We start from the raw sequence: 13956 nt of genomic DNA on the forward strand, positions 1-13956 counted from the left end.
AAGGAGAGGCAGGTGTCCTCTGGCCACCCAAGTCTGGTCCCATTTATACATTTTACTCCTCCTCCAATTGAAAATAAACAATTAAAAAAAAATACCTTTTATTCCAAAGGTGGGCCCCTGAGAAGGCTGTCGCACACACGCAAAGACATTCTGATGGAGATGGGCGCCGAGGGCCTGCACCAGCCCAATCGTGGTTGTGCTTTTCCCCTCTCCCAGGGGTGTTGGAGTTATTCTTCAAGATAAAAGCAGAAAAGGAAAATTCCGTTCCGTTCTGTCACTCAGTCGTGTCCGACTCTTTGCGACCCCATGGACTGTAGCCTACTAGGCTTCGCCGTCCATGGGATTCTCCAGGTAAGAATACTGGAGTGGGTTACCATTTCCTTCTCCAGGGGATCTTCCCGACCCAGGGATCGAACCCAGGTCTCCTGCATTGGAGGCAGACGCTTTAACCTCTGAGCCACCAGAGAATGACTCTTAGTCTGAATAATCAGAAAGAGGAAAGACATGAAAGGGATCTTTCCCAAGAATCTTAGTTGTAACTTCCTCCCAGTTTTAAAAAAAAAAAGACAAAACTCCTGCATTTTAGCTCTTCTGACTGTGCTGCTGCTACTGCTGCTAAGTCACTTCAGTCGTGTGCGACTCTGTGCGACCCCATAGACGGAAGCCCACCAGGCTCCCCCGTCCCTGGGATTCTCCAGGCAAGAACACTGGAGTGGGTTGCCATTTCCTTCTCCAATGTGTGAAAGTGAAAAGTGAAAGTGAAGTCGCTCAGTCGTGTCCGACCCTTAGCGACCCCACGGACTGCAGCCTACCAGGCTCCTCTATCCATGGGATTTTCTAGGCAATAGTACTGGAGTGGCTTGCCATTGCCTTCTCCGCTTCTCACTGTGAGGGGCAAATATACTTTACCATCTAAGAGACACTCCTATAATCTCTCATAACTTCTCAATTTTAGTCTCAAAAACTAGCTTTTAACTCAGTAAAACAAAAATACAGATGAATGCTCAACAGATCTACGGAATTAATGATTTGGGGCTAAAAAGAAAGGCACTTTCATCTGAAGATCAGGTTTTAAGACTTAAACCCTTCTACCTACTAGATGAATGACTTTGACAAATCTTCTCATCTCTGCAGGGTTATAATCTACTCTTACCTCACAAGGTTGCTATAATGATCAAATCAGTAGACATATGAAAATGCCAAAACCAAACTAAAAGAACCTCCACAAATACATGCTAAGTGTAAATGCAACCTCTAGTAATAATAATCAGTATTAAGATTTCATTGGCAAATGGACAAAAGTCATACCCAGTTACCACCACGTATTTCCCATCAGGCTGGTGCTTCAGCCGTTCCAGCGCTGACAGCAGAACTTTAGCCTTGGTTTCACCATACAATTCTACCTCTTCAGTGCGCAGACCAATTTCTCGAGCCAGGTTACCAATGGGCTTTGGCTTGTAAGACCGTGATATATCAATGTCACTTAGAAGAAATACAGAAAATACGAATCAACCTTTATTAATCCCATCGTAGTAATGACTCACTCCAACCCCCTTCAGAAGGGGCATACACATTAACCATCAGTTAAACAGCTACAATCCACGGAGTTTTAAAACAGTAATTTTTTTTCTTTTTTAAACTGTAAAATATTTTACCTTGGCACGGGTGTCTTCAGGTTAAGTTTGTTATACTGAATGGTCCACTTTCCCGGCTTAAATTTCTCCAAGAAACGCTTTGCACTCTCTACCGTGCTCTGAACAAAATGACACAAATGGACAAATGACATAAATGGACTGAGAAGAGGTGATGATTGTTTAACCTCCACCTCAATTCTTAATCCTGGTCACTCAAGTTCAATTACAAAATGAACAGCTTCACGATCCGATTATTAACACGCTTCAATTGCAGGCCAGAGTCTACGAGCAGCCAGGATGCCCTGGGCTGTGTGCCTTGCCCCCATCAGCTGGTGTGTGTTACGAAGGGCGACAAGCCAAAACAGACCGAGCAAAGCCAGAGTGTTTATACAGCTTTTTTTTCCCCCTGAAGTTACCACATTCCAGAGGAAATTAGAATTGTGCTACCCCTGATTCCCTTATTAATATGCCTGATTCTACTTCTGTGGTCTTTCATTTCTTGTCTTCAAAATATTCACATCCTTACTCAGTAGTTTCTATGACATTTCTACTTGAAGAGAAATGCACTACCTAGAATTCTATCAGTTTTGTAGAACTATTAACAGAATCTTGTACCCACACGCACCTGCATTAGCATTGCCACTGTCATGGGCCCGACGCCACCAGGAACGGGGGTGATGAAGCTTGCCCTCTCCTTGGCCTCGCTGTACGCTACATCACCCACAATCTTCTTCCCACTTGGTTTTGTATTGTCTGGTCAAGGAGGTTAAAAAACACCAATACAGTATACTAACGCATATATATGGAATTTAGAAAGATGCAAATGATAACCCTGTATACGAGACAGCAAAAGAGACACAGATGTATAGAACAGTCTTTGGGACTCTGTGGGAGAGGGTGAGGGTGGGATGATTTGGGAGAATGGCATTGAAACACGTATGTTGTCATATGTGAAATGAATCACTAGTTCAGGGTCGATGCATGTTATAGGATGCTCGGGGCTGGTGTGCGGGGATGACCCAGAGGGAGGATAAAGGGAGGAGGGAGGTGGGAGGGGGGTTCAGGAGGGGGAACTTATGTAAACCCGGGGCAAATTCATGTCAATATATGGCAAAACCAACCAATATAATATTGTAAAATAATTTGCCTCCAATAAAAAATAAATTAATTACTTAATAAAATAAATAAATAAAATAAAATGGCTTTCAGATAAACCTAAAAAAAAAAAACAAAGCCCAGCATCAGAATCACAATCCTGGTGTTTATTTCTAAGTTATGTGATAAATTATTACAAAAGCTTGTTCCACAAACTTAAGTCGAGTTTAGGGGGTGCTGTCCCATCTGGTTCAATGCCTACTTTACTTTTAAAAAGCTGTGGGGTAACAGGTGTTTGCTATTTCCTAGGGAGAGACTTACTCTACCTGAAAAATTCCCCAAGATGCTGAAGTGGTTTTTCAGAACCAGGAGAATCCTTTTGTCATCTGTCAGGTGGCAAATAAAATACCAACTGTTTTGTATTCTTACAGCCAACCACCCAGTATATAATGAGCACCTTTTAAAATGTTAATTTGCCAAGGCCTTCAAAGGAATTTTTTGAGTGCACAAAGCTCCAACTATATCACAGCTGCTAGATACGGTTTCTACAGCAACTGTCAGCATTTGGTAAGCTCCAGGCATGAGCTGGAGGAACAATTCAACATCCAATTCCAAAGACGAGCAGCTACTTAAATGTATGCAGAAGGCAAAGAATATAATTACACTCCCCTTAAAAGGATACAAGAACAACTATGAATCTCAGCAGCAAAGAATAGCTATTCAAGAGAACAAAAACCCCACGATGCATCACTGCTCACACACGAAGCACATCCTACACTTGGCTTCAGAGCACTTCTGGGAGGGGCTGGGGACAGGGCTAGACCTTGAGGCTCTAAGGCTTCCACGCAGGACCTGGTAGGATCTTAGCCATTTCATCTTTTTGAACAGATCACCAGAAATAAGAAAGAAAGCCTTCAGTTCAGTCGCTCAGTCGTGTCCGACTCTTTGCGACCCCATGAATCACAGCACACCAGGCCTTCCTGTCCATCACCAACTCCCGGAGTTCACTCAAACTCATGTCCATCGAGTTGGTGATGCCATCCAGCCATCTCATTCTCTGTCGTCCCCGTCTTCTCCCACCCCCAATCCCACCTAGCATCAGACTCTTTTCCAGTGAGTCAACTCGTCGCATGAGGTGGCCAAAGTATTGCAGTTTCAGCTTTAGCATCAGTCCTTCCAATGAACACCCAGGATCGATCTCCTTTAGAATGGACTGGTTGGATCCCCTTGCAGTCCAAGGGACTCTCAAGAGTCTTCTCCAGCACCACAGTTCAAAAGCATCAATTCTTCGGCGATCAGCTTTCTTCACAGTCCAACTTTCACATCCATACATGACCACGGGAAAAACCATAGCCTTAACTAGACGGACCTTGGTTGGCAAAGTAATGTCTCTGCTTTTTCATATGCTAACTAGGTTGGTCATAACTTTCCTTTCAAGGAGTAAGCGTCTTTTAATTTCCTGGCTGCAATCTGCATCTGCAGTGATTTTGGAGCCCCAAAAAATAAAGTCTGACACTGTACGTTCAGCCAAAAACCCAGAATTAAGCGGCCTCGGCTCTAGGATCAGCTCTTCTACTAATCTCGGGTCCTCAGCCGCTATGGGCTCCTTACTCATGAAAAGTCCAAAGGGGCAAAGGATGAACACTACCTATTTCAGAGGCTTGTGAAGACTCAAGAGAGAAACCATGTTTCTTGAAACTGAAAAAAAAAACAAAAAAACAAAAACCATTCTCCAAACATAAGGGTTTCTCTTCCCATTCTAGATGTGGTGGTGGTTTAGTCGCTCAGTCGTGTACGACTCTTGTGACCCCATGGTCTGTAGCCCACCAGCTTCCTCTGTCCATGGGATTCTCCAGGCAAGAATACTGGAGTGGGTTGCCACTTCCTTCCCCACTCATTCTAGATACATATTTTCTATATATACTCTAAGGAGGCAGGGGACAGAAATCCTTGCGATGGTTTCAGGTTTCTAGATTATAAGGCAACAAGTTATGGCAACAGAACATTTCCTACCATAACCACAAAGGTAGTTTCAAGATGCCAAGGAAATACAATTCAGTGCTGCCTTTTGTATAGGTTTCAACTTTCTAACACTGAAGTCAGCCAAAAATACCCCTACACCTCCTTCTATCTATGAATATTAGTCACTTTCTCCCTGTGTTTCTCTATACATAAAGGAGATGCATCGATGCCTGCACAACTTATGCTGAACTGGGTGAGCTCAGCTCTGCTCCTTCTTCAAACACTATCAGGGCTGGCTTGAGTGCCCTCTGATATATGTATGGGCTTCCCTAGTGGCTCAGATGGTAAAGAATCTGCCTGCAATGCAGGACACCAGGGTTCTACCCCTGGGTCGAGAAGATGGACAGGGTTTCACGGAGGGTGTAATGTGGTCAGTGGAAAACTGACCACGTCTCAATCTAAGCGTATGGCTTCAGTAACCAACACACACTTTGGTTACTTATCCTAGCCCCTGAATTTCTGTTTCATTGGCAACTATTAGCACAAAAATCCCATGGATGGAGGAGCCTCGTAGGCTGCAGTCCGTGGGGTCGCTAAGGGTCGAACACGACTGAGCGACTTCACTTTCACTTTTCACTTTCACACATTGGAGAAGGAAATGGCAGCCCACTCCAGTGTTCTTGCCTGGAGAATCCCAGGGACGGGGGAGCCTGGTGGGCTTCCGTCTATGGGGTCACACAGAGTCGGACACGACTGAAGTGACTTAGCAGCAGCAGCACTTAAGATCAGCTGAGGGAATTCCCTGGAGGTCCAGTGGTTAGTACTCTTGTGCTTCCACTGTAGGGGCACAGGTTCAGTCCCTGGTTGGAGAACTAAGATCCCACAAGCCTGACAGGATGGCAAAAAATAAAAAAAAAGACCCAGCTGAACCTTAAGTCCTTCATGTGTAATTTGGGGGTCCTAGTAAGAGGGTTCAGCATAGAAGCCACTACACTAAATAGATTGAGACTGGATGGGGGGGCAGTGAGCAATCTGTTCCCACTTTTATAACCCTGCCAAATAAAGCACTATTGATCCAGCCCTTCTCAAACGGCCTTTAGTAAGCCAAGCAGAAAGAACACTTTCATATGTTTCTCTGGCCAACACTTTCTGCTCTGCACTTGAATCATAAAAAAAAAAATTTCCGTAAAAAAAACAACAAAAAACCACATACCTTAATTCATCTGGAATTTGGAAAATGACTTAAGACATTATCCCTGAATGGACCATACAAATGATTTAAATAATCAAAATATGAGCTAAGAAGTGGCCCAGCTGTAGAACATGGTGCTTTAAGAATGAACATTCGCAAAGAGCAGCCTTTAGGTCCCCCTGCTCATCCATGGATTGGTAACAGCAATCCTGCCCTCCTTGGGGAACAGTAACATCCAGGCTTGTTGATGCTTATTCACCTAAATGCCCAGGACCAGAAAAAAGTACAGCTGACCAGGAGGAAAGATACTGCTTTGACTATTCATATTTCACCTTCTTTGTGAGGAATAAATGTGAACAGGAGGTAAGTTTCATGCGTAAGTCAGCATTTCATGCCAAACTGTGAGACTCAAGAACCCTACCCAGGTTTTGCTTCTTTCATCTCTCAAATTCAGTCCAAAACAGAAAAAAGCCAACAGCAAAACTGTGTTACAGAAAATGCAAGGTTTTAAACACAATGAGCCTGAATGTCACATTGCAAGTACTGAAAGCGAGGAGTTACAGCAGAGCAATTTCTTTATCCCCCGTCAGATAATTACACTACAAGACAATGAGTGATCAATTGTGAGCTACTGTCTTAAAATCATGGTACCAAGAGTGGGAGGGAGGTTAAAAACGGAAGCCTTGACAGTGACTAATGTTCCTGGCAGCTTAGTGTCAATATTGCAAACTTGAGCTGGGAAGGGAGGAAAAAAGAATATTCTTGCTATAACTCTCTTCAACAATCCAACAGATGAGGGCCTGCTGTCAGAAGGCACAAGCTGGACATGACACCGCAGAGACCACCGCCCCGAGGCACCCATGGGCAGACGAGTGGAGAAAAAGTAACAGACAAAGACGATGAGAGAAACACCAAGTTCTGCGGGGCGGGAGGGAGAAGAAAAGCACTTTCAAAGGAGAGATCAAGGTTTGGAGGGAAGAATGGATATTTCAGAGAAGAGGTGGGCAGGAAGTTGCTGAAAATGAAGATGACAGATGAGTTTTATTCGACGGTGTAGCCCAAGGCCTGGAGTGGTGCCCAATGCACAGAAATGATCGCTTGATTAAAAATCGTTCCTTTTTTAAACTCACAAAGTATGTACACAAGTATCACTAAACTGTCCTTTCAGCTTTTATGTTTGAAAACTTCATCAGAGAACAGCCTGTCCCACTAAAGACGCAGAGGAGCTGCAAAGGAAAACAGGCACGTGCTGGGGCGGGGCGGGGGCACACGGTCCACTTTACAATAGTTAAGACAGGATTTCACAAAGTGCGTGTGAGAAAAAGGCCGCAGAGGTGGCCGAAACTAGTATGGGGCTGAGGGGTCTGACAGGTGACCTGGGAGAAAGAGGCTCACAAGTCCACATCAAGCCCCAGAAACCTGTCAAGAGCACGCAGATGGACCTGAGTGGGAGGCAGCTGGCGGTAGGGAAGCCAGGGAGACATTTATGGCAGTGCATCCAGTGGAGAGGGGGACACTCAGTGGTGACACTGAGACCATAGAAGGGGAGAAAAATTCATAATATTTAAAAATGGATCCATACGTGGAATGATTGGGAGGGAAACGGAAAGGCTTCAGACCTGTGGGAAGAATGGTAACGATGTTATTAACCAAAACAGGGCCATGAGGAGTAACTTAGGGATGAGGATTCAAGTACAGTTACAGACATGACTATAATGTTGGCATTATTCTTGGTCTAGAAAAGGTGCAGGTCAAACACCTCTGCAAAGCCCTAACTGGAGGTCTCTTGGCACTATGTATCCCTCTTCTGGAGCTTCAGAGCAGTTTGTAAAGATCACACTATGCTTAAACTGTCCTTTGCTTAAAATCCACTCAAGGTGAGGCTTCCTTGGTGGCTCCAGTCTATAGAGAATCTGTCTGCAATGCAGGAGACCCGGGTTTCATCCCTGGGTCAGTAAGATCGCCTGGAGAAAGAAATGGCAACCACTCCACTATTCTTGCCTGGGAAATCCTACGGACAAAGGAACCTGGTGGGCTACAGTCCATGGGGTCGCAAGAGTTAGACGTGACTTAATGACTAAACAGCACCCCATCTCTAGGTCATCTTGGGACTGCACGGCACAGTGCTAAAATCACAGCTTCTTCCTGCCAAGGGGCAACTATGCCATCTACTAACTTCACGCACCCAAGGGCAGGCGGATCGCTCTGAACCTTAACACTTCAAGGTTCTTGCTTAGGCTTCACCTTCCTTTCCCCAGCCTGCCTCCAGAAACCACCCTCCTCCCCGCAACACTTACCTGTGACGTAATTGATTCCACAGTCGATAACTATCGCCCCAGGTTTGATCCACTCCCCTTTCACCATTTCAGGTTGACCAGTTGCAACCACCAGGATGTCACCTTTACTTATCTAGGAAAAGATGGTTCTGACTTCAGAAACTTAACAGTGACACATAAAAAAAAAAAATGGAGAAGTGGAAAGGACACCACTAAGTTTGACACGACATTCTTCGTCACCTGCTGTTTTACGCAGGCCACACACAGTCCCTGACAGCTCTTTGTATACTGCGCTCATTCCTACACATGTCAAAACCTCCCTTCACTAGGTATTTTACTGAATGGGGAACCTGAAGAGAACCTACAAGGTAGGGAGGCGTACAGGCTTAGAGCCACAGGCCTGAAACAACGTCCCTGAGTTACATGCCTCTTCCCCAGGATGTGGGAACTACCACCTTCCACAGAGCATTGCTTGGGGAGGATTAAAGAGATGCTGGGCCTCTCCTGGTCTCTCCCCACGTTTACGAGCCTGCACTGTCAGTGGGATGTGTCTGTATGAGAATTCCTGAGCCCAGGTGTCAAGAACAAGCTGTGACGGAGGTCACGAGACCATGTCCACATCTTCCTCTAGACATCTCCGCCACTGAGGCCACCCCTGTCACGTATCTGGGATCTCAGTTCCTATGCTGACCCCCATCTACCGCGGGATGGACTGGTGGAGAAAAATATAGTCAGAACAAAATCTGTATAAATTTGGGCAAGTTTTAAACTTGAACTTGTTTCTTCATCTTGTAAAATAGATAAGAATCATAGAATTGTTAGAAGGGTTAAATGAGATAATGAAGTAAAGTGCACGGCAATTTTTGGCACCGAAATGTTAGCTATTCCCATTACGCAAGAACCCCCACCACACATGGGAACACGCATGCAAATGTGAGCACGCGCGCGCGCACACACACCCCTTCCACTCCACCCTGGATCCCTTACCTCCTCGTTCAGATTGGCAGTCTTGGAGTGGCAGGTGGTCACTGTGGCATGGTTCCATAGAAGCAAGTCATGCATTGGGGCACCAACGATTTTACTGCGCCCGACCACCACGGCGTGCCTTCCAGCAATCTGCACCCCTGCAAGAAAAGCCAGCGAACATCAGAGAACTGGGGAAGCTGCCCTCCTATGCAAGCCATCTAAATGGGAAAATTCAGAACAAGTGCACAAAAACAGGTTCTTAGCATCAAAAACAAATCTTCCTAAACCCATTCCTTCTTTGGCAACTCAGGGTTTCAGCTATAAAATTGGGACTTGTCCAGGTGGCCTTCTTGCAAGTGGGTTTTTGAGCCGAGCTTAAGCCAAGATCCATTTACTGAGTCATAGCAGAGTGGGAAGAAAACCTACACTCAAAGCAGAGAGAAACCCTGACATACAGCTAAACAGCCACATTGAAGCAGAGAGCAGATTACATTACCTGGGAACAAGTTATACGAAATAGGCTGCATGTTAATGGGGTGGAGGAGAGAAGTGAGGGAAATTAGATTAGTATCAGTAATTCTTTAGTTCCTCATCCAAATTTCTCTTTTGGCTTAGGGCCTGAGCCACAGGGTTATTTGCAGGGAAGTGATAACGGGGAACCTAACTGTAATATAAAGCTTTCTTTTTGTTTACTGAGCACCCATTCTTCTGGCACTATCGCAACATCCCTCAGGACCAACATACTCTCCGCAGTGGAGATGGTGTGGGTGAGGACCCAAGTGTGGACGAATGACTGTATTTCATGCCCTGACCAACAAGATCCGCCCCATCACTCTTAGGCATAAGGGTGGAATAGGCTGGAGCTGCTCCGGGAGACCAAGCAGAGCTGAGAATGAGCTGCCACGCAAAGGGGAGCAGAGATGAGGTCTCTGCTGAGTCCCTACACCCAGTCCCACTGAAGCCAACTCAAGGCAGTCTGTGTTCAAATTCTGCTTCTTGTGTAACATTAACTCTATCCAAAAATAGGGAAGTTTCGGTATAATGCTAACATCATGAACATCTATAAGTAAAGCCCTCAAATTGTGAAGTGCTTATAAGGTACCTTTCTATACTTCTTAGGGTTCAGCAAAGGACTTGAAGCTGCACTAGGGCAAATGGTTGCTTCAATAGCAACAAGAGGGAATATCCCTGGTGATCCAGTGGCTAAGACTCCTCACTCCCATGCATGAGGATCTGGGTTCGATCCCTTGGTCAGGGAACTAGATTCTACATATTAAAGCTAAAGATCCTAGAGGTTGCAACTAAGACCCAGCGCAGCTTAAATAGATAAAAATTAATTAATTAATTAAAATCAACAAGAGGAGAAGGAGGCCCTACAGCTACTGCAGCCCAAGGGACTGGTTTCCATCGAGCTATAATACACTGTAGGCTAATCAAGCCATCGAGGATAAATTTAGTTGTAGGACTGATCAGCAGTAGCAGTCCCAAGGGTTATACCTTGACCTTTCCTTGCCAGCCACAGAAAATTTTCACTTACATTAGCCAACACTTCCCACTTGAAATTTCTGATCCACTTCCTCTAAAAAGGGCACACTTACTTGTAAAAAAAATAACCTTTGCTAAAAAGTATTCATGATGAAATTAAAATACCAACATGTTGACTAGGTAATGGGGGGTTGGTTATTCAAGGGATCCATTTGCTAGAACTACAATGGCTCTGTGGCCCATTTTGGGGTGGGGCTTTTCACTTTTCACCCTACAGACAATATGAATTTGTATTACCAAATCGGTTATTTTTCCACACCAAATAATCTGCTTTGAACTCAAATAACTCTGAGTTCAAATCTCAGCACTGCTGCCTCTTGGACAAACGACTCGATCACTCTGAGCATGTCTTCTCAGCGGTTGAACAGTGAGAGTACCTACTTCATAGGGCTGTTGAGAACATTGAGGATTTAGGTCAAGAAGCCCCTAGCATACAGGTCCTTGTGCCAATCAAGCCCGCTTCTTTAGGGCCCACAGTGTATCTCCCCTAAACCTCCCAAAGGTATAGACCACATTCCCCAAAAGGGTGCTTTGTTTCTGTGTTTACCTGTCTCCTTGATGAGTTCCAAGCATCCTTTGGGTGTACAAGGGATGAAACAGTTACTAAGGTCCCCTCTAGCAAGTTTTCCAGCACTGATGCTATTCAGTCTAAAACAAGGAAAGTGTTAGGTGTCTTTACTCTTTAGAAACAAGATGACATATTTCTGAAATACGACTATATTTTAATCAGAATCAAGCAGCGTGGTGCAGAAAGCCAAGCCACACTCACCCGTCCACATCTTTTCCGGGGGCGATAGCATTGACCAACGTTTCAGTGTTAATGGGGTTCTCCGAATCTAACGGTAGCTGCACTATGAACCCATGCACAGTGAGGTCTTCGTTCAAAGACGTGATGCACTTTAACACCTAAAAATCACACCACACACCAATTTATACACCATGGAGAAATCAAGAGGGTGCAGAAACACCCCCCAAGCCAAAAGCCAGCTTACCTCATCCCCGCCCCCCTCCACACATCGAGAGTTTAACTGTAGTTTTCTCGCCTTGCATTCTAGAGCAACTCTACTTTAACACAGAATGTCATCTTCAGGTGTCTGATAAGAAATCCATCAAATAAAAGAGCTAAGAACTTTAATAACCTATTGCTACACAGTAAAATTCATGTTACCATCATCTAAATCAAGACTTTTGTGATGACAGAAATGCTCTATAATGTGTACCTTACAATAGTGGCTCCTGAAGTACTTGAAATGTGGCTAGTTCAGCTGAGGAGTGGGAGTTCAAATTTTATTTCATTTTAGTTAAATGAGCACATGGGGTTAGTGGATCCCCTGCTGGACTGTGTGGATGTAGAACGTATACATGACCTCACAAAGTCCTTTTTCCCCCCGTCACAGCCAATCCTCCACCTACTGGCAACCACAGTTGAGACTTGACTCACCCAAGATTTGTTCTGCCTATTCTTGAACAGCATGTAAATAAAATACATGTTTTCATTTTTAAAGTACACAAAATGACAGGCCAGCGATCAGTTTTTAATGAACATCACAGGTAATTTGGAAGCAAAATATGAGCAATCACACTGCAAGTACCCAACATTCACGGCTGGCACTGCCCCATTTACTGATTTTCAAAGATTTTCTGGAGGCTGAGTCTGTGGAGAAAGAATTATCTGAAGGTCTCTTGTGTGCGGAATGTATCAGCCCCTAAAGTTCTCTGAAACTAAAACCAGTGAGAAAAGCACTTCAGCTGCCCTCTTGATAGTTGACTCCCAACTGCTCACCTCAGATTCCGTGGCCGTTCGGGGTAACTTAATGTGCGTGGCTTTGATCCCGATCTGCAAGAATGAACATTTAAAACGGGTACATGGCAAAAGAACCTGAGACGTGGGCCTGTTTCCTCTGCAGATGCGACTAAGCCACAGCAAGTGTGGCAGGTGTCATTTCACCCTCTCATGTCCCGAAGAATGAGTCTCTTGCTTTGACCCACCCATCCTTCCCTTGCTAACTGTTCCCACTGAACTGAAGCACATTTGTGTTCTCTACTCCTGCTCTTTAGGATCAGATCACTGACCAGAAAACACTGCAGGGCAAACTACAGGCCAGAGCTCTGTGACCCATTTCTAACTTGCAAAATAGATAAACTGAAGTCTGCTGTGGGTGATGAACGTTTTTGTGGGAGGAGCGCAAGGGGTGACAGACAGGACCCGGAGAAGGGGAGAGGTGGGAGCTGAGGTGGGGCGTTGGCACCATTTTTCTGGGCTTTACCTCCTCAGCAGCCTTCAACTTCACATTTATATAGAGATTAGAGTCATCTCTGTTGCCAACCTGGAATAATAAAGACATGCAAATTGGATGATTAGTGAAAGGCAAACTGTATGGCAAAGCTTCTAAAATTTCAGTTTTGATAAAAGCAATGTTTAATTATGAGACTCCTGCTCCCAACAACTTTTACAGGAGAATAAGGAGGATGCCGGGACAGCATGGAGACGTGAACACAGCAGGCAGTACCAAACAGAGCAAAGCACACCTGACCCCCAAAAGAAAAGAAACTTCAGCACCTGCTTTGGAAACTAAGTGAGGGTGCAACGGTCTGCCTAAAACATGGGGAATTTCTGCTTGCCAGCAGGCTGATGAACCAGAACAACAGGGCAGGGGGGCTGAGCAATTGTCAACGTGCAAGAAAGCACCTAGCTCTGATAAGACATCGGCACCCTCTCCCCACCCCGGGGGGCAGGGGAAAGCTCTCAGGCTCAGCCACAGAGAAGAGGAACCAGTGAGGGTGAACCTAACTATTCCCAGCTCACACAGAACACGCGCCTACGCCAGGCAAAGGGCAGTCTGCTGCCCTCAAGACACAGAGGAAAAAAGTGCACAGAAGCCAACTTCTCTGACCCACCATGCTAGGTCTCAACACATTCCCTGTTTCTTTAATCATGGATATACACAGGTTCTCACTGTAATCACTTACCTAAAAATTTTCCTTTACAAATATTTTCCCATGTTTCAGTGCTGACATTTGCTCTTTTCGAAGATGAAATGTCCTCTCGGGGTGATTTATCACAGTAAGTTTGGTGTCTCCCCAAATTGTAGAGGGAAAAACTGTAGGTCCCTTGACACCAGAGATAAGTGATGTGTGGCTGCTTTACCCAGAACAACTCTGGAGAAAGCAGCTGGCCCTGGGAACAGAGAAGCTCCAGGTTTAGTCACTTGATGCTGTTCCTGGAGGCTCTCCTTAGGTTCACGGAACACAGGTTCAGGGAATATGGCCTCACTCTTAGCTGCAG

General features: G+C 45.1%; 1 protein-coding gene across 1 annotated transcript in view; it reads right to left on the reverse strand.

The window, feature by feature from the left end:
• The window catches only part of MTHFD1 (methylenetetrahydrofolate dehydrogenase, cyclohydrolase and formyltetrahydrofolate synthetase 1), a 65122-nt gene that overhangs the window by 25003 nt on the left and 26163 nt on the right, over positions 1–13956 (reverse strand). The window contains exons 3-12 of the mRNA XM_055436581.2: positions 12938–12997; positions 12454–12507; positions 11440–11576; positions 11218–11318; positions 9147–9283; positions 8181–8292; positions 2260–2387; positions 1656–1753; positions 1309–1482; positions 96–232 (exon numbers count right to left, since the gene is read on the reverse strand). Coding sequence (XP_055292556.1) covers positions 96–232; positions 1309–1482; positions 1656–1753; positions 2260–2387; positions 8181–8292; positions 9147–9283; positions 11218–11318; positions 11440–11576; positions 12454–12507; positions 12938–12997 — 1138 coding nt within the window. The remainder of the gene's footprint in view (positions 1–95; positions 233–1308; positions 1483–1655; positions 1754–2259; positions 2388–8180; positions 8293–9146; positions 9284–11217; positions 11319–11439; positions 11577–12453; positions 12508–12937; positions 12998–13956) is intronic.

The sequence above is a fragment of the Moschus berezovskii genome, chromosome 9, assembly GCF_049115385.1.
Source record: "Moschus berezovskii isolate FMDL1 chromosome 9, NW_MosBer_1.0, whole genome shotgun sequence".
In the NCBI taxonomy this organism is placed as follows: Eukaryota; Metazoa; Chordata; class Mammalia; order Artiodactyla; family Moschidae; genus Moschus; species Moschus berezovskii.